We start from the raw sequence: 21768 nt of genomic DNA on the forward strand, positions 1-21768 counted from the left end.
ATAATTATTGTGTTTGTGGAATTAGAGTTAATCCACCTGTTTTTAGCCATCACTGGGGGGCCATTTTGTCACGTCTGTCGACTGAAAATAACATTACAGTTTCTCAGGTAACAACCAATCACAGCTCACCTGTTTTCTTAGACTGAGCCGTGATTGGTCGTTATTTGAGCCCTCAGGGCATCTGTGATGTCATTTTCAGTTGACAGAAGTGATAAAATGGCCGACCCGTGAGATGGTTAGATTTAGCTGCTTGACTCATATTCCACAAACACAATATTAATCAGAATGCCTTTTTTCAACTAGCGGGTCTGCATAGAACATATTCTTGAAAACAAATGTTTGGGTTGACCTCCCTCTTCAATTGAAAAAAACAAGCATTGAATTCAATCTCACAAACAGCCTCTCAGCCCTTTCAAACACACACACACGCCTACATGCGCACACACACACACATGCACGCACACACACACGCGTCCGCCGATGCACACACACGCACAGCCCCACCCACCCCCACAGACGCAGACACACACACACACACACACCCACCCACACACACACACACACACACACACACACCCACCCAAGAAGAACAACTTTTAAGCGTTACATTACCAATGCGTGCGTTGCGACTCACTGCGGGGCAGGGGGACTCAGTCGAGCAATTGATCCTCATCGTCAATATTTTGAAGCAGAAGTAACACCTCCTCAACTCTAAAGCTTTTTTTTTTTAATATACATGTACTCTAAAGCTTTTTTAAAAATATACATGTATAGATCATGTTGACCAGCAGCCTTTATCAATGCAGCCGCGGGTTGCGATGGAAACATTAATCACGCGATCCAAAAAAATTGCCGGCGTCAAAAGGGGGTTGGATTAACGCCAAGAATAACGCGCTAAATTGACAGCCCTAATATATACATATTGACACAATCGTGAAGTGGAACGAAATTCAATGACATTTTAAACTTTTTTAAAGAAAAAACTGAAAAGTGGGGCGTTCAAAATCATTCAGCCCCCAGAGTTAAGACTTTGTAGAACCACATTTTGCTGCGATTACAGCTGCAAGACTTTTGGTGTCCATCTCTATCAGTTTTGCACATCTAAAGACGGAAATGTTTGCCATTTTTCCTTGCAAAACACCTCAAGCTCAGGAAAATTAAATAGAACAGACATTTTTAGCTGTTTTCACAGATTCTCAATTGGATTCAGGTCTGGAGTTTGTACTTGACCATTCTAACACATTTAACTGTGAACCATTCCATTGCAGTTTTTATTTTTTGTTTGGGACGATTGTCTTGTTGGAAGGTGAACCTTTGTCACAAGTCTCAGGTCTTCTTAGGACTCCAACAGCTTTTCTTCAAAATGGCCCTTTATTTGGCTCCATCCATCCGGTTTGAGCCAAAGGCCAAACGATTGTTTACTCAATCAAGCTTGGTTGAGAAAAACAATCTTCAAACCTTCCCAATTTCCTCATATTAAAGTCATTCAACTCACATTCAGCTTTTCAACACCCCCAAAATTCCCACTTCCCACACATTCAACTCATTGAATGTGGGACACTCTGAATTTTCATTATCATTTGTACCTAATGAAGTGGCCATGTTGTTCAAAAGTATTGGGACACCCCGATTTTTCATACCCAGGTGTCCCTATTGAAGCGGCCATGTTGTTCAAAAGTATTGGGACACCCCGATTATTCATCCCCAGGTGTCCCTAATAAAGCGGCCATGTTGTTCAAAAGTATTGGGACACCCAGAATTTTCATCCCCAGGTGTCCCTAAAAAGCGGCCACGTTCAAAAGTATTGGACACTCAGAATTTTCATCCCCAGGTGTCCCTAATGAAGCGGCCATGTTGTTCAAAAGTATTGGGACACATAATTTTCATCTCCATGTGTCCCTAATGAAGCGATCACACCAGACATAATAGCTCTCCTGAAGGAGGAGAAGAGGGCTTTTGCGTCAGGCAACAAAGAGGAGCGGAAGACTGTGCAGCGCCAGCTGAGGAGGAGGATCAGAGAGGGGAAAAGGTCCTACAGGAAGAGAATGGAGGAACAGCTGCTGCAGAATAATGCCAGGGGAGTCTGGAGGGGCCTGAAGACCATCTCAGGCCACGGACAACCCAAGACCCGGACTGGGGGGGACCTGCAGTGGGCAAATGAGCTGAACCTCTTTTCAATAGGTTCGATCAGATGCCTGCCCCCACTCAGTCTCTCCTGCTGCAGCCTCCACTTACCCCTCCTGTTGGGTGTGTCACCCCCTCCCCCCTTTTCTCCACAGTCTCCAGCTCCCAGCTACACCAGACAGCCACCACTCCCTCCTGCCCAGCCTTGGTCTTCACAACATCTCAGGTGAAGAACCAGCTGAAGAAGATGAAGGTGAGGAAGGCAGCGGGTCCAGTTGGCATCAACCCCCAGCTCCTCAAATCCTGTGCAGACCAGCTGTGTGGAATTGTCCAGCACATGTTCAACCTGAGCCTGAAGCTGGGCAGAGTCCCCCAGCTATGGAAAACATCCTACCTGGTCCTGGTGCCAAAGACCCCCCACCCCGTGGAGCTCAACAGCTTCAGACCAGTGGCGCTGACGTCTCACCTGATGAAGACCCTGGAGGGACTGGTCCTTGTCCACCTGCGCCCCCTGGTGAGCTCCTCAATGGACCCACTCCAGTTCGCATACCAGCCTGGCATCAGTGTGGATGATGCCATCATCTACCTCCTCCACACTTCACTCTCCCACCTGGAGAAGGCGGGGAGCACTGTGAGAATCATGTTCTTTCTCCAGTGCTTTCAACACCATCCAGCCCACCCATTTTGGGAGACAAGCTGGAGCGGGCGGGGTTGGCCCACCACCTTACCACAAGGATCCAGGACTACATCACAAACCGGCCACAGTATGTGAGGACACAGGACTGTGTGTCTGACGTGCTCCTCTGCAGCACGGGGGCGCCGCAGGGAACGGTCTTGGCTAACTTCCTGTTCACCCTCTACACGTAGGACTTCAACTACAACACCCCTACCTTTCACCTGCAGAAGTTCTCTGACGACTCTGCGATTATCGGCCTCATCACAGGCGGAGATGATCGGGAGTATAGAGAACTTACTCAGGGTTTTGTGGACTGGTGCCAGCAGAACCGCCTCCTGATCAATGCGGGGAAATCCAAAGAAATGGTGGTGGATTTCGGTAGGTGCCATCACTCTTCACCTGCACCAGTGAATATCCGGGGAGCAGATGTTGAGAGAGTCTCAACTTACAAGTACCTGGGTGTTCATCTGAACAATAAACTGGAGTGGAGCGTCAACGCAGACGCCCTCTAGAGTCAGAGCAGACTCTTCCTACTCAGGAGACTGAGGTCTTTTGGGGTTCAGGGGACACTCCTCAGGAACTTTTATGGTTGCATCGGTCATTTTCCAGGGAGTGGTCACCTGGGCAGGCGGCGTCTCGGCCCAGGACAAGAAACGGCTGGACAAACTGGTCAGGAGGGCAATGGACACCCAAACTGCAGTATTCTTGCTGCTGCTGGTGGCTATTTTTTGCGCGATCGTGTCCGGCGACTTGGCTCGGAGCCGTGCCTCCATTGTTTACAGCCGGAATCAGCTGTCCTGGGCTGCTCCCTGGACTCGGTGGGGGACAGGAGGATGTTGGCCAAGCTGTCATCAATGCTGGACAACACGGACCACCCCCTCCAGGGCACCCTAACAGCACTCCACAGCTCCTTCAGTGATAGACTGTTACACCCTCGCTGTGCAAAGGAGAGATTCCGCCGCTCTTTCTTGCCTGCTGCTGTCAGACTCTTTAACGCGAACATTGTGTAGTCTCTACAAACTGGAGGACATTAATGCAATTGTGCAGACCTGCACCTGAGCTTATACCGTGCAATACCCAACATTCCTCACTACTGTAATACTGTGCAATACTCAACATTCCCCACTACTGTTGGTCTAGTTTTATTTTTATCCAATGCTGTTCCTTACATTTCACTACAGCACTGCAGCACTGTCATTTACTTAAGAGTATTTTTCCTCTGTACTATGTACAGGCTAAAATGAGTGTTCCTCATACTTTTTATGTAGATGTGTGTTGGTGTGTATATACATGTGTATATACACATGTTACTGCGTATATAGGTTTGATCCTGAATGTTTGCCGTTAATGTTATACATTAATGGCTACATTATGCTGCCGTCTCTGTGTGATCTATATCTTTGCTGCTGTAACAATGAAAATGTCCCCACTGTGGGATCAATAAAGGCCTTCTTATCTTATCTTATCTTGTGTACCTCTTCAGGCGAGTAGCCAAGGCTGAGTCTTTGCTTGGCAGTCTTGAGTGCCTCATCCGTGGACATCTTACTCTATTTCTTAGGCAGTTCTTCCTTAAAGGTAAAGTCAACCCAAAAAATGTCAACCCCCCAAAAAATATTTAGAATAATATGTTCTATGAATGTCAACCCCCCAAAAAATATTTAGAATAATATGTTCTATGCGCCTTCACTAGTCTAAACATTCTGATTAATATTTTGTTTGTGGAATATGAGTTAAGCAGCAAATTCCCAGCAAAATCCCCCCGTTTTTACATCTCAGAGGGCGGCCATTTTGTCACTTTCTGTCAACTGAAAATAACATCACAGTTGCTCAGGGCTCAGGTAACGACCGTTCACGGCTTACCTGTTTTCTGAAGCTGAGCCATGCCATGACTGATCACTAGCAGAGCTCTGAGCAACAGTGATGTCATTCTCAGTCTGCAAAAGTGAAAAAATGGCCACCTCCTGAGACTAAAAACAGGAGGATTTTGCTGCTTTACTCATACTCCACACACACAATATGAATCAGAATGTATTGTTTCAACTAGTGGGGTTGCATAGAACTTATTATTGTAAAGACAATTTTTGGGTTGACTTCTACTTTAAGCTTCACAACTTTGTTTTGCTCTGTTAGGAGCAAACTTTTTCCTCTAGCCTTCTCTTCCATGGAGGCGGCCCATGCTGCTTCTGGCTGTTTGTCTCATATCCAAGGGTCTCTGGGATAACTGATACTGCTGATTAGTTTTAGTGATGTTCTCGGTAGGGATACTTATCAGTGCTGTGTTGATATTATTCAGCATTGATACATACAGTGAGTGAGTGAGTGAGTGAGTGAGTGAGCGGGTGGGTTTGGTGAGTGAGTGAGCGGGTGGGTGGGTGGGTGGTTTGGTTGAGTGAGTGAGTGCGTGGGAGGGTGGGTTTGGGTGAGTGAGTGAGTGAGTGAGTGAGTGAGTGAGTGAGTAGGTGTTGGTTTGGATGGGTTGATGGATGGATAAGATAGATAGATTGATTGATTGAATGTGCCTTACCAAAACTAATTACTTTTCCAGATTAATTGTTCTAAATAAAAAAAATCCTAAATATTTATTTGATACAGTGGGAATGCTAACACAACAGCTACTGACCTCCAATAGCTCCTCCCATTTAGCCCATGACTTCATGCAATTCTTTACGCAGAAGATTGAGTGCCTTCAGGACAAGATTAAGGACACCGCTCTAAAGCCCTGTTGAATCCTGCGAATACTGATGCTAGCAGGGGTATTATGGCTGATAACTGTCTGACAACCCTATCTCTTTTTAAAATAGTATCTCTTGAAACCTAACAAAATTAGTTGGTGTGGCAAAACAGACAACTTGTGTGCTCGACCCGCTTCCTGGTAAACTCATCAAAGAATTGCTTACAACCATAGGACCCTCCGTCTTAAACATCATTAACTTATCACTCACCTCGGGCACCGTACCAGCATCTTTTAAGACCGCTGTTATTCGACCTATGTTTAAGCGGCCAAACCTTGATCCGGAGAACCGCAGTAATTATAGGCCGGTTTCACATCTCCCGTTTATTGCGAAAATTCTCCAAAAATTTGTCGCGCAACAGCTTAGTGACTATATGGAGGCTAATAATTGATTTGAAATTCTTCAGTCTGGATTTAAAGCCCATCACTCTACTGAGATGGCTCTTGCTAAAGTGACTAATGAGCTCCTCCTACCTATGGACTCATACACCTCATCAATACTACTCTTACTTGACCTTCGTGCTGCTTTTGACACCGTTGATCATAACATACTATTAGAACGCCTTGAAGGATGTGTTAGTATCTCAGGCTCAGCACTTTCTTGGTTTAATTCTTACCTCTCAGAAAGGACGCACCGTGTAATTCATGGCAATGCGACTTCTGAGTTTTGTAAAGTTGCATGAGGAGTCCCGCAGGAATCTGTACTAGGACCCCTATTGTTTAGCGTCTACATGCTTCCGCTTGGTGATATTATACGTAAATATAACATTAGTTTCCATTGTTATGCTGACGATACCCAATTACATATGCCGCTCGAGATAACAAACCCTTATAATTGCTGTAATTTAGAGGCGTGCCTTGCAGAGATTAAACAATGGATGTCTCTCAATTTTTTGCTTTTTAACTCCGATAAAACCGATATGTTGATTATTGGCCCTGCTCGTCATCTGCACCTATTTAAGAACACCACTCTGAGTCTCGATAAATGTATTAATACCCAAAGTGATTCAACAAAAAATCTTGGCGTTATATTTGACCCAACTCTGTCTTTTCAAATGCACCTTAAGAATATTACCAGAACCACATTTTTCCACCTCTGTAATATTGCTAAAATTCGTCCAATTCTGTCGAATAGTGTTGCAGAAATTTTAATCCACGCGTTTGTTACGTCTCGCCTCGGAGCGTTTTGCTCTATGGTCTTCCCATGTCTAGTATTGAAACTCTGCAGTTAGTCCAAAATGCCGCAGCAAGACTCTTGACAAGGACAAGAAAGTTAGATAATATTGCTCCGATATTAGCCAATTTGCATTGGCACCCAGTCCACTTGAGATGCGATTTCAAGGTTTTGCTACTTACTTACAAAATACTTCACGGCTTAGCGCCTTCCTAGCTTGTCGACTTAGTAATACCATATGTTCCGATCCGAAACCGTCGGTCACAAAATACCGGCCTTTTAGTGATACCGAGAGTATACCTGTTTTTGACGCACATGGACAGTAGTTTTAATCCGAGTCATCCATGAATTTACGTTTATCAACACCCAAAACAGTTTTTCTATGACTGCACCTGACATAAAACAGCACAGCACAAGCGCTACCTCACGTCTCTCTCCATTCCTAGTCTCTCACGAACACGCAGAGTGTTACATTTATAAACTCGGACATAGCCACACTCAAATCAACCAAAATTACATATTTGTCACTAGCTCTCCAAAGCAACACATAATACAATGCATAACCTAGTTCGTTACAATATACTGTACCATATTGTAATGTAATAATGTAATGCTAAAAAAAATCCATTCCTCCATTTTTTTTTCTTTTCATTTCAGGTGGATACCACATATTGATTATGTAGGTCAATTTACTATTTTTAAATTATGCATTCTTCTGAAGGAAAACAAAACGTTTTCGATAAAGGTTAGATTAAAAAAATAAATAAATTAACCAAAACAAGTGTTATTTTTAGTATTCTTTAGAATAGTGCATTTTCCTTCTATTTGAGTAAAATACTCATCTGATTTTACTACCTTCAAAATAAAAAAACCTTGGTGCCCAAGAAGAGTGTACCAGTCGATCCAGGATTTCACAAAGTTGCGATCGCAACTATTAACGCAAAATCAAGATAATCCCGCAAAATCACACTTTCCCGCAACAACAAAGTTTTAAAAATGAACATTTCACGTCACTTTGCGGGTGATTTTGTATAAAATGGGCGGGCGCCATACTGGAAATAGCAGCGGTAGCTGAAGTCACGAAGAAGAAAATCCCTTCATCACATCCTGTTTCAGACGATAGCGCCCATTGACGACAGAGAGACGTGGAGCAGAGAAATGTGAAGCATTTACCAACTAAAAACACGGCATAGGAACATGCAAACCAATATCCGGACCTCCTGCACGAAAGCAGGGTTAAAGTATTTTGTATTTTGTTCTAAATGCAGTATAATAATAGATTATAAAAGAAAGTCATCCATCAACAAGCAGTTCACAACTGTATCGTTCCAATTACACGTGAAAAGTTTTGAAAGAAACATCACGCACTAGTTTCAACAAATCCTCACAGAGGCGATGGAAGCGAGGTCTGTTGGGGGCACAAACTGAATTAAAGGGAAGGTGGGGATGGCCATGTTTTCACTAACAAGTTTATTTTATATATTTTTTGATCAGGGAAATGAAAAGAGTTGCCATTTTCTATTTTATCCATTCATTTTGGAGAAATTAGGAAACAAGTAACTCCATGAATAACGCCCCTTGTTAATCAGGACAATGGCCGCGCCCCCTACCGTTCTATTCCTGTTCGGCCGGAGTTACGCGAGGAACCGATTCCAAACCCTCCATTGGAAATCAATGTATTTTTATTGCTTATAACATCCAAAAATGGCGATCAATTGGCACCCAAATTTATGTGGACATCCCTACTAATGCCCACTTTAACATATCAAAAGGATTAACTTCTCCGTGTCTGATTTACAAGAATGAGGAAATGTGGAAGTCAGCAAATCTAATGAGATTAGGCTAGGACGAGCGCACACTGCACACACCCAAAAAAAACCAAAAAAAAACAAAACAAAAAAAAAACACTGCTTCTTTCTTTAAAAAGAAAAAAAAACTGCTTCTTTGCTGATCATGGTTAGAACGGGCGAGGCATTAAACACCAGTCAGGATATTTACAGAGACTGAAGTGGGAATGAGTAGGCGTGCATATTTAATTTGGATGCGGAATGTCCCCAGTTTTTTGATTTACAACGCGCCGTCCAATTTGGAAGGTAACAGCCGAAATGGCACGTTCCAATGCGGTCACACTCGGCTGTGTAGTCAGCCTCGCTGGAACTTTTTGTTCGCTGTTCGATGAGGGCTTTTGTCACTCCCACACCGCTTCACTCAGGTAGAAGGTGGTGGCTACAAGCAAGCAAGCAAGCAGGGACACCGCACGCGACTGCTTGGGAGGCGACATGAAGACACAGGCTCATCTTCACCTCCACACGCTGTGAGCGGAGAGTAAGGAGCTAATGTTGTTGTGCTAGCGCCTTTTGTTTTAACGGTCTGAAGCACTTTTTTACACGCAAACCTATTATATAAGTGCCAATGTTAAGCTCATCCCAGTGTCACTTTAAGGTGAGAAACAGTTTCATAAAATGTGTATGTGAATGAAGTGTGTTAAGACTAGATTTGGGCAATATGCTGGCGGAACTCAATCATTAAACCTGTCTTCATCAGTATGTGCACAATCATTAACTGAGGAACCATTACTAACTCCCTTGTGTACAAAATGTTACTTGTGTACAAAATCATACTGTCTTATAATCACACTAAAAATGATTGTAAATGTACTATTACTTGTTTCCACATGCTCCTAACAACATTCACAAATTGTTGTGAAAATTTGATATAGTGCCCACCTGTAGTTATTCCACAGTACAGGCTGATGATGTGATATTACATTTTATCAAGGCACGCAGTTGGGGAAAAAAACTAAGAGTGCCAAAGGTTTTCGCTTTCTTGTCAGATCTGTGAAGCTATCACCAAACCACTCTCTGTTTGTGACCACCCAGCTATGAGAAGATCCCCGGGAGAGAACGTCATCAATGGAGGACCCAATCTGGGTTATCATCAGTTTAAAAAAAAAAGAAAATAGCTGCAATCTACCAGAAAGAAGAAGCACCGAGGAGCCACATTGAGAAAAAAGACTGTTGCTATCATATTTAATTAAACTCCAGATGCTGAGAGAGCTAAATATCCCTAATCAATAAAGAATAAACACATTTGTAAATATCTATTGCTTTTTCAAGCATCTTTTGTTCAAATCCACTGACAATTTGTAGAAAATGTTTGCTTAATAGTAAACAAATGAGGTTTTGAGCAAAAAAAAAAAGCAACTTTTAGGAAAATTGCCCGCGAAATCAGGCATTTTAGACTGCAACAATCACAAATAATGCCCGCGAAATCCTGGAGGGACTGTTTAAAAATCAAAATTCTGCAGAACGATTTAAGCTATTGCACGTTACTGACCTCAAAATTATTGTAGTCGGGATTGAATTGTTGCAGAAGTTTGCTCGCTTGAACTGTAGCATCCAGGATGTTTTTTTTGACAGCTGGTATGTTTTCCAACGCCTCTGTAAAATAAATAATAATAAAAAACAAAAAAATAAATATTGTGAGAGGCAAAAATCACAAACAGGTATCAAAATACAATATAAACAATGTATGGCAACAAGAGCAAAACAAAAAATAAAAATAGAACTGAATGGAAATCATCATATCACTCTGTATTGGATAAAAAATCCTTTACTCACTCTGTACTGGGCTAAAAACTAAGAAAAAAAATTGGAGAATTGGTTGGAGAATCATTGGTTCACCAAGGCAATTTTGTACAGCGCCTTGAACAGGAATTGAGTATCATATATTAATATGATATCAATATTTCCGTTCATCACACTGAGGGGCGATTCAAACAGATATGTAAATGTTTTGGCACCCCTTGTGGGTTGGGATAAACATGCTATAAAATGCCTTGGAGGACTAGTAATGAATTCTGAAGACATTTTAACCATTTGGAGTATCGGCATAGTTTTGGTCTCTTTTTGAAGATAACACTTTTCATTTTTCTCCTCAACTGAATTATGGAAGTTTGAACACATAGAGAGGCTGACCCACGGCCTTCTTTTATCTATTTTATTTTATGTTGAATTTTTCTCCTCAACTGTCAGAATCTTTTTAAGTGCTACTGTCACTGAATTATGGAAGTTTGGATGCTAAAAGAAGGCCGTGGGTCGGCCTTCTTTAATGTATTTTATGTATTCAAACTTCCACAATTCAGCGCCAGTAGCACTTAAAAAGATTCTGATAGTTGAGGAGAAAAATTCAAAGTGTTATCTTCAAAAAGAGACCAAAACTATGCCGATACTCCAAATGGTTCAAGTACAGCATCAAATTTACTTTGGTGCACCTTTCATTCAGGTAAAACTGCCAGGTGGAATTGCAAAGGGTTAAAATAATTTAAATTAATTGCAGATTCGGTGATGTTCATTGAGTTATAGCCAATTTGTTGTAGACCCCACCCCTCATAGACACTTAAGTTGATGGCGGGCACTTTTTTCAACAGATCGTTTCTCTAATACTAGGATTAACTTGAATTGTCAGGCCTGCAGCCGCTGCATCTTGAGCCCCGCCCTGTCTGTGTGTGTGTGTGTGTGGGTGTGCGTGCGCGTTAACAGGTATGCTGATGGGCAGTAGCTGCACCTAATCAGCTGCTGTCCTCTTAAGGTGACCGTGAACTCCCCAGCACCGCCAGAACGTCTGCGTTTGTCATCAAGTCAGTTTTGTCTAGCCAGTTATAGTAAGTCTTTTAGTAGTTTTTAGGAAGCTCATAGTAAACCTTGCCTTTCCTCACCAGCTCCAGCCACTGCCTTCCCATGCTTGTCACCTGTCTGCTCCTCAAACTAGACTCAGTCTTGCCTCTTCCCTCCTGCCTCTGATCAAGACCCATTCTGTCCAGCCAGCAACTCTCCTGCATTCTATAATAAAGAACTTGTCATCATACATCATCATTTCCTCCCTGTACTTGGGTCCTCCTCACAACCTGCAACCCTAACAGCATGTTCTGGCCCGCTAACAGCACGTTCTGGCCATCATGGACCCAGCAGATGCGGATTCCGTTCACCAGGCTGGACCTGCATATCCAACCTATGCTTCTATTGTGGAGAGAATGGTCACTACGTTGCCACTTGTCCCAGAAAAAGACCTGGCTCACCAGTAGGAGAAGACGTATTTTTGAGTGAGTCAGACATCTGGTTCCTCTGTTCGTTTTGAACTCCCTGCTACTTTGAATTGGAAATAGATGTCCTTGCCTGTTTTTGCCCTCATTGTTTCTGGTGCAGATGAGAACTTGATTGATCATAGCTTGGTGGAGCAAATGGGGATTACCTTGGAGCCATTATCTACTCCCATTAAGGCCAGGGCCCTTAACCGACAGATTCTCCTCAGCATCACCCAGAAGACAGTGCCAATTTCTCTCCTCCTCTCTGGCAATCATCGTGAGATAACCTACTTTTATGTTTTTGACCAATTACAAGTTCCTTTGGTACTTGGCGTGCCTTGGTTGAAGAACCATAATCCCCAACTTTTGCCACCAAAACTGTTTGAAGTCTGCTGTCGCGTCCGTGAGTGTCGCCAGTTTACCTGACCAACCAGATTTGTCCCTCATTTCAGCAATTTATCATGACCTTGCTCCTGTGTTCAGCAAACACCATGCCAAGTCCTTGCCCGCACACAGGCCATACGATTGTGCCATTGAGCTCAGACCAGGTGCAGCCCTCCCAAGTGGTCGACTGTACAAAATTTCACAGCGGGAACGGAAGGTCATGGAGGAGTATATCTCCGAATCCTTGGCCGCTGGCATCATCCGACCATTGTCGTCACCTGTGGGAGCTGTTTTTTTCTTTGTAGACAAGAAGGACAAGACCCTCATACCATGTGTTGATTACAGCAGACTCAACGATATTACCATCAAGTACAGGTACCCTCTGCCTCTTATTGACTCTGCTTTTACCCCCCTCCGTGGAGACACAGTTTTCACAAGATTGGACCTACGCCAGGCCTACCATCAGGTCCGCATTAGGGAGGGGGGTGAATGGAAAACTGCCTTCAACACTCACCGGGGGCACTATGAGTACTTGGTCAGGCCCTTTGGGTTAACTAATGCTCTCGTTGTCTTCCAGGCCCTCGTGAATGACGTTTTACGGGACATGATTAGTGTATTTGTATTTGTGTATCTGGATGACATACAGGTATTCTCTGGCTCCCAGTCAGAACATGAACAACATGTGCGGCAAGTGCTTCAACGACTGCTTGAAAACAAACTGTATGTCAAGGTGGAAAAGTGTGAGTTTCATGTGCCCACAACAAACTTCTTGGGTTACATAATAGCCAAAGGGGAGATTTGAATGGACCCTTCAAAAGTAACTGCAGTCACTGAATGGCCCAAACTATGGGGTCATTATTGTAGCAGAACCATTTAGAATGCGTATTTCAATCTACAAATGTGTAAAAATAATCTGTATTCGTAAACACAGTCACAAATGCGTATTGAGAATCCCCAAATGCGTAACTGAAGTCACAAATGCGTATTGCAAATCCACAAATGCATAACTGAAGTCACAAATGCGTATTGAGAATCTACAAATGCGTAACTGAAGTCACAAATGTATGACAAAAATCTGCAAATGCGTACATTGATTTGTATGCGCAAACACATGGTTGTATGCGTACAGAGATGTGTATGTGGGAGATCTGTAAACATCGGGCCTCTTAATTGGCTGTGTTGGTACATGTGACTTTTGCTACAGTCCTACCGTCCAGGAGTCACAAATGCGTACTGCGAGTTGTGAATACGTAACCTAAGTCACAAATGCGTATTAAGAATCTACAAATGATGAACTGAAGTCACAAATGCGTATTGAGAATCCACGAATGCGTATTGAGAATCTACAAATGCGTAACTCAAGTCACAAATGTGTGACAAAAATCTGCAAATGCGCACGTTGATTTGTATGCGCAAATACATGTTTGTATGCGTACAGAGATGTGTATGTGGGAGATCTGTAAACACTGGGCCTCTTGATTGGCTGTATTCGTACATGTGACTTTTGCTACAGTCCTGCCCTCCTGGGCCAGTCCTATTTAAAAACAAATAAGAACAAATAACAAATAAACAGAAATATTTGCAAAAAAATATTTGCAAAAAAAAGACAAATAAGCGAGCCACTGCGGAGTACATCCGTGCGTCCAGGAGCGAGCAGGAGACGAAGCGTGCACCAGCTCTCTTTTCAGCCTCGCTAGCTGGCCACCACAATCGCCTCGGCGCCGCGTCCACTGCGATGTCAGCGGGCAACGTCTTCTTCCAGCCATGCTCAAACGCACCCGAACTTCCAACGCCGCACCGCAAGTCCGACAATGTTTGGTGATCATACACAAGCGGAGCGTTTGTGAATGAAGCACCAATCAGCCAAAACAGTAAAATGAGCCAAATTGTCAAGAGGGTCTGCGTACACACCGGCCATCTTGATAAAAAAAAAAAAAAATGTACGTAGTATGCACACACTGTTCACCGGTGGCGGAGTTCATGATCATAAAGTGATCCATCTTAAGGATATGGGGGACTTTACACTAGCCAATATGTCAAGTGCTTATTGTATTGCATATGGAGAATCATGGTTTTATGTGAATCAGTATATTAGTGATACATGGATCAGATAGTAATTGTGTTACACATTTTTGGTAATGGCATTACACATTTATGGTATCATACACAATCAGCTAAATATCTTTACACATAAGCAGTCGTATGACAATCAATAGCTAAGACAGAAAACTCTTTGTGTCTTGTGTAGCTCACAGACACAAACACACACATACACACGCACACAAACAGGCATTCATTGTTATGCACACTTTTATATTCACACGCATATACACACAAGCTCGTAGAGTGGAATGTGGCCTCGAGTTATTCCACAGGGCTGAGTCCTTGGGACTCTGGAGCCGCCAATCGGGGGCAGGACTCGAGGCGCCAAGATGACCAGAGACTTGGAGTGATAAAAACCACGGAGGGAGGCAGAAGATTCGAGTCTACCTACATTTTCTTATTATATTTCTCTGTTAGGGCAAAATGATAAATATGTGAGGGTTACATTTTAGATAGCGCTCTTTTCTGTGTGTGCCCGTCCCCGCGAGGTTAAGAAAAATCAACCCAGCTTGACTTTTGCCAGATTCCTGTATTTCAGAGACTGAAAGAAACAGAGGGAAAATACAATCAACTTGTGTGAGTCTTCATTTATATTTGGATGCCTTCTTTAAAGGTAAACCGAACATGCAGTGAGTTGTTTTTGTGAATTGATAATTGGGCTTGCGCCCTGGTGACCCAAACCAACAACTCTAACACATCCTTCTAGCACCATTCTACTTGCTGAGGGAGTTTGCTGCGATTCTGCTAGTTGCTGTTTACATCCAACTCAACAACTGCAACACTGACAGGAACTCAGCACTCAATGAACATAGCCTTACCCCTCCCCCACATCAGAATCTCTGATCACATCACTGCTATGCCAATGCCAGCATACAGACAAGAGTGTAAAAGTTGCCAAACCAGTTTTGAAGCAGGTAAAGGCCTATAGAGAAAAAAACGACGTTGGCCAACAGTGACAGAAGCCATCGTGGCGTCCGGCCGGCTGTTGGCAAGTCACGCTTGACAAATACAACGCAACGACAGACAGCGGTGCTGACCATTAAAGTGCCTTCTGCGCATGCATACGATGTAATACCCTTCCATACCATCAGCAGCGGTAGTAACTATTTCTCATTGTTAGAAAAATCCAACCGGAAAGCTGTTGGCCAGGGGCGGATTATAAAAACGTAAACAATGCATTCAGCTATATTCTTCGCTAACGATGAACTCCCACGCGAAGTAAACCATCACGTTCTTGACACGGCATTGTGAAATACTTTGTCAACCCTCACTCTTGTACTTGTAAGAAGATTAAGGCAGCGAAGGCGTGCTCACTGTTTATCCGCATTTGTCACTTCCCGTTGGTGCTCCGAGCGCTACTCTTGAAGACTGTTTTGATACTACAGACTGGGAAATTTTCAAACAGACAGCAATGATAACCACAATAATAATAATAATAATAATAATAATAATAATAATAATAACACCCTAAGACAGTGATTTGCCTCCCAAAACAAATGTACAAGTGTTTCACCTGTGAAAGCAGATACTCAAGACCTTCCATGAATGTTCGATGCATCATGCCTGGTCTGGAAAAAGCCCACGCAGGCACGGGGAGAACATGCAAACCCCACACAGGGAGGCCGGGGCCGGGATCAAACCCACGACCTCTGAACTGTGAGGTGGACGTGCTAACCAGTCGACCAACGTGCCGGCCTAACATATATATATATATATATATATATATATATATATATATATATATATGTATATATATATATATATATATATATATATATATATATGTATATATATATATATATATATATATATATATATATATGTATATGTATATATATATATATATATATATATATATATATCTATATATGTATATATATATGTATATATATGTATATATATATATATATGTATATATATATATACTTTTATATATGTATATATATATGTATGTATATATATATATATATATATGTATATATATATATATATACTTTTATATATGTATATATATATCCATCCATCCATTATCTGTACCGCTTCTCCTCACAAGGGTCGCGGGGCGTGCTGGAGCCTATCCCAGCTGTCTTTGGGCAGTAGGCGGGGGACACCCTGAACTGGTTGCCAGCCAATCGCAGGGCACACAGAGACAAACATCCGCACTCACAATGACACCTAGGGGCAATTTATAGTATCCAATCAACTTACCATGCATGTTTTTGGAATGTGGGAGGAAACCGGAGTGCCCGGAGAAAACCCACGCAGGCACGGGGAGAACATGCAAACTCCACACAGGGAGGCCGGAGCCGGGATCGAACCCACGACCTCTGAACTGTGAGGCGGACGTGCTAACCAGTCGCCCACCGTGCCGCCTGTATGTATATATATATATATATATATATATATATATATATATATATATATATATATATATATACACGCCTAGAAATTCTGTCCATAAAAGTTATGAACAGAATCTGTGACGAAGGGCAGGCTTGGCAGAGTCCAAACCTCACTGGAAACGAATCCGACTTACTGCCGGCAATGCGGACCAAACTCTGACATCGGTGGTACACCCCTTATCAGGGGGCTCGGTACCCCGTACTCCCGAAGCACCCCCCACAGAACTCCCTGAGGGACACGGTCGAACGCCTCCTCCAAGTCCACAAAACACATGTAGACTGGTTGGGCGAACTCCCATGGACCCTCGGGTGTACAGCTGGTCCACTGTTACACGGCTGGGACGAAAACCACATTGCTCCTCCTGAATCCGAGATTCGACCTTCCGACAGACCCTCCTCTCCAGCACTCCTGAATAGACCTACCGGGGAGGCTGAGGAGTGTGATCCCTCTGTAATTGGAGCACACCCTCCGGTCCCCCTTCTTAAAAAGGGGGACCACCACCCCGGTCTGCCAATCCAGAGGCACTGTCCACGCGATGTAGAGACGTGTCAACCATGACAGCCCCTCAACATCCAGAGATTTTATGAACTCCGGGCGGATCTCATCCACCCCCGGGGCTTTGCCACCGAGGAGCTTTTTGACTACCTCGGTTACTTCAACCCAAGAGATAGGAGAGCCCACCTCAGAGTGTCCAGGCTCTGCTTCCTCAGTGGAAGGCGTGTCGGTGGAATTGAGGAGGTCTTCGAAGTACTTTCCCCACCGACCCACAACGTCCCGAATTGAGGTCAGCAGCACCCCATCTCCACTATAAACAGTGTTAATGGTGCACTGCTTCCCTCTCCTGAGATGCCAGATGGTGGACCAGAGTTTCCTCGAAGCCGTCCGGAAGTCATTTTCCATGGCCTCCCCGAACTGGAGGCACGAAACATGGTCCACTCGGACTCGATGTCCCCCGCCTCTCCCGAGATGTGGGAAAGTTTTCCCGGAGGTGGGAGTTGAAACTCCTTCTGACAGGGGATTCTGCCAGACGTTCCCAGCAAACCCTCACAATACGTTTGGGTCTGCCAGGTCGGACCGGCATCTTCCCCCACCATCGGAGCCAACTCACCACCAGATAGTGATCAGTTGACAGCTCCGCCCCTCTCTTCACTCAAGTGTCCAAAACATGCGGCCGCAAATCCGATGATACAACTACGAAGTCGATCATCGAACTGCGGCCTAGGGCAACCTGGTGCCAAGTGCACATATGGACACCCTTATGTTTGAACATGGTGTTCGTTATGGACAATCCGTGATGAGCACAGAAGTCCAGTAACCAAACACCGCTCGGGTTCAGATCGGGGGGGCGTTCCTCCCAATCACACCTCTCCAGGTCTCACTGTCATTGCCCACGTGAGCATTGAAGTCCCCCAGCAGAATGATGTAGTCCCCAGGTGGAGCGTCCTCCAGCACACCCTCCAAGGACTACAAAAAGGGTGGGTACTCTAAACTGCTGTTTGGTGCATAAGCACAAACAACAGTCAGGACCAGTACCCCCACCTTCAGGCGGAGGGAGGCTACACTCTCATCCACCGGGGTAAACCCCAATGTACAGGCGCCAAGCCGGTGGGCAATAAGTATGCCCACGCCTGCTCGGCGCCTCTCACCCTGGGCAACTCTAGAGTGGAAGAGTGTCCAACCCCTCTCGAGAGGACTGGTACCACAGCCCAAGCTGTGTGTGGAGGTGAGCCCGACTATATCTAGTCGGAACCTCTCAGCCTCACACACCAGCTCGGGCTCCTTCCATGCCAGAGAGGTGACATTCCATGTCCCAACAGCTAGTTTTTGTTGCCGGGGATCGGACGGCCAAGGTCCCTGTCTTCTGCCGCCGCCCAGCTCACACGGCACCTTTGGCCCCTCCCACCAGTGGTGAGCCCATGGGAAGGGGGACCCACGTGCCCTTTTCGGGCTGAGCCCTCATTTTTAACGCATCGTCTTTACTATTATATGGTGGCGCACCCCCTGAAATTCATAACCCTTTTTCTTTAATTGCCGATGCCTTATCCCTAGCCGCCGAGGCCGGCATTCCCCTTTTTACCTGTCTCCTTCCCTTCCTTTTCACCTTTTTAACCAGATATTATTCCTTATAAAAAATTTTTTGAATTTTCTTCGCTTAGACTTTTTGATTATTCTTTATAAAATAATTTTTAATTTTTCTCAGTTTAGACTTTTTGATTATTCTTTGAAAAAATGATTTTTTAAAGCTTTTTGATCTTTTCTTTGAAAAGGATTTTTGATTTCCCCCTCCCTGCTTGGACTTTTAAATAATCCCTTGAAAGAGAAAGTCCGATAAGACTACCCTACAACCTTAACCTACTGGAGAGACACAGAAAAGCGAAAGACTGCAACCTTACCAGCTAAGGTGAGAGATTTAAGTGACACTATAATCCAGAGAGTGGCGATTAGTGTGCAGAGAGTTCCATTGCCCCCATGAGAAGGGAACATCCCTTAGGAGTGAAGATTAGCAGTAGAGGACAGGTGAAACGCTCGAAGCTGATGGTCCTGTACAAAAAGAGAAGCAACGCACGAAAGGCGGAGCTGAATAACTAGGGGCTGTAGTACGCCCCTACCGAGAGCGCAACGGGAGGCTTCGGAAGTAGGCAGCTCCACTCCTTCAACTAATAGATAGCAAAGCGGGCTATAGAATACGCTGGTATAGAACATTACTGTAAAGATGAGTGTGACAACGGGAGGATTAGACACACCTCTGGGTCCTTCTGGAGAACGAGCGGCGGCGGCGATGCCTACCCCTCAACCTCAGAGACAACATGAATTGCCGATGAGAATTGTAATGTATGGCGGGGGCCTAAATAAGAGGCAGCCCCATAGAAGAAGAAAACGAGAGTCATGGAACCCATCTATCCAGCCAGATGAGCTCCAGGCAAAAGTAAGGAGGGCCATTGAGAGAAATGGTCAATTTAATGTAGAAAGGCCAGAAGAAAAATAAATAATGACAGTAATAATGGATCACCCTGAACTACAGTATAACCGTAGCCCAGTGGCTTCACTGGTGGATGGTTGTGTCAGGAACCCATTATGTGGTTGAGATTGTTAGCACAAATTATAAATGGGATCCAGTGAAAATGTTGGCTTCCATAACACAAATAAAATACGAAGTGGTTGGTGGCAGCAATACAACGGCAGCGTCGAGGTATCAGGAACATCAAGAATTGTGTGACCAAATAAGGGTCATAGCTGGAAGAAATAGACCGCAGAGACCTACAGTACCAACTGAGGATGAAGAGGAAGATGAGCTTCCTGATATGGAACTAACATTGGAAAGTCCAGAAATGCTCTTTCAAATGAGACTAGGTCAGGAAGAGCAAATGGGACAAGAACATTTACAGCAAATGTGTCCTCTTATTTGGACAGAACCACTGCCACCCTTACCGACAGAAACAACAAAGAGGTGTAACGTCGGGAATGGGATAGTAATGTGCCACTATGTAGGAAACCCTTGGGAGATAACTGGGGATGCCCTAATAGTGCTTACAGATGAAAAACTAAAACCCCACAACAAGAAGTTTCGCGCAAGCTTGAGACTCACAGCGGGGAATGATTACATGGCCGAAGTACAGGATGATTTGCAATCTAGGGACTTAGGTTCAGAAGAAGAAACTTGAGTCGTGACAACTAGTGGCGGAAGCTTGACCTATTATATGATAATACATATCCCTGTGCCTGAATGGACAGAGGAAGCAGACCAGACCCAATATTTGGGAAAAATGACAAAGTTGTTAGAAACCGGCATAGATACAACTATGGAAAAAGTAGCATTGACGATTGTAGTAGATGTAAATGGGATAAGATCTGGGAAAATATGACGGAAAGTGGCTGAGTCAGTAGTTGTAGAAGCTTTTAGGTTGCGAATCTCAACTACAGTAACCTCAATAACAAGAGCTGAATTTGTGGTAGTAATATCAAAAGAACAGAGAGGAGAAAGAATCAACAGAGCAATGGAGGGTCTGTTGACTCAGATGCTACAGATATCCCAGACCCAGCTACAGATCCGACAACAACCTAAAGCTAAGTCAAGAAAAGCACCTCAACCAGCTTCCCCAACCGAGCCCTACCCTGTGCCGTCACTCAGAAGAAGAACAAGTGAGGCAGGGCAAAGTCCAGTTACACACTGTAAAAGAACTGCTGGCGTTGGACATAATCCGAGAAGAACCAAATGCCATAAGGAATAGCCCAATTCAAGCTGTCAAAAAGCCTGAAGCAGTTGGAGGAGGTTGGAGGCCAGTTATAAACTTATAAGCTTTCAACCGCCGGACGGTGGCTAATCGAGCGAGCCTCATCAACCCCCAAGCGTCCTTAAAAACGTAAGAGTGAAGAGATACAAGTCATGCATTGACCTAGCCAACGGATTTTTCTCATTAAGGATCGCCAAAACATCACAGGGAAAGACGGCATTCACATATAAAAGAAAAGGATACGTTAGGCAGAGGTTGCCTCAAGGATACAAAAACTCCCCAAACGTATTCCAATCAGCGGTTTTGCAAATTTTGGAAGGATTGCCAGTCACAGTCTTCATTGACGATGTGTTCATAGCAAATGACACAGAAGAAGAACACTTGGATACTTTACAAGCAGTAATAGAGCGAGTCTCCGCAGCAGGACTGAAACTGAATCTTAAAAAATGCCAACTTGCTAGGTTCCAGGTGGACTACTTGGGTTTCCAAGTGTCAGAGGACTTGGGACTATCAGAAGGATAACGGCAGAAAATCGAACATATTTTACCCCCGACTTCCGAGAATTACCTGCAGAGAATTCTCGGGCTATGTTCAAGATCATGTTCCCCACTACCAGAAATATGCAAGACCCCTTTATGCCCGTCTATGCAAAAATCCAGATGATAAAAAATGCAGGAAATGGATCTGGTCAGCAAAAGACCAAGAGAATTTGGAAGGACTAAAAAGTGCAGTAGAAAATGCTGTAAGACTCGAACCAAGATGTCTAGACACAAGACTAGTTGCTGAAATAGACTGCGAAGAAGACAATGCTATGGTGAGCGTGAGTAATGAGGGAGCTGGCCTGGTGACCTTATGGAC

General features: G+C 44.1%; 1 protein-coding gene across 5 annotated transcripts in view; it reads right to left on the reverse strand.

The window, feature by feature from the left end:
- rab3gap1 (RAB3 GTPase activating protein subunit 1) overlaps positions 1-21768 on the reverse strand; it is a 188794-nt gene that overhangs the window by 21011 nt on the left and 146015 nt on the right. For all 5 annotated transcript variants that reach the window (XR_015089492.1, XR_015089493.1, XM_086051122.1 and 2 more), the window contains one exon: positions 10042-10145. Coding sequence is in view for 3 of the 5 variants with exons in the window: in XM_086051122.1 (XP_085907248.1) it covers positions 10042-10145 (104 nt within the window). In the remaining 2 variants the exon portion in view is untranslated. The remainder of the gene's footprint in view (positions 1-10041; positions 10146-21768) is intronic.

Source organism: Filicampus tigris, chromosome 14 (genome assembly GCF_054856515.1).
Source record: "Filicampus tigris isolate MCC_2025a chromosome 14, RoL_Ftig_1.0, whole genome shotgun sequence".
NCBI lineage: Eukaryota > Metazoa > Chordata > Actinopteri > Syngnathiformes > Syngnathidae > Filicampus > Filicampus tigris.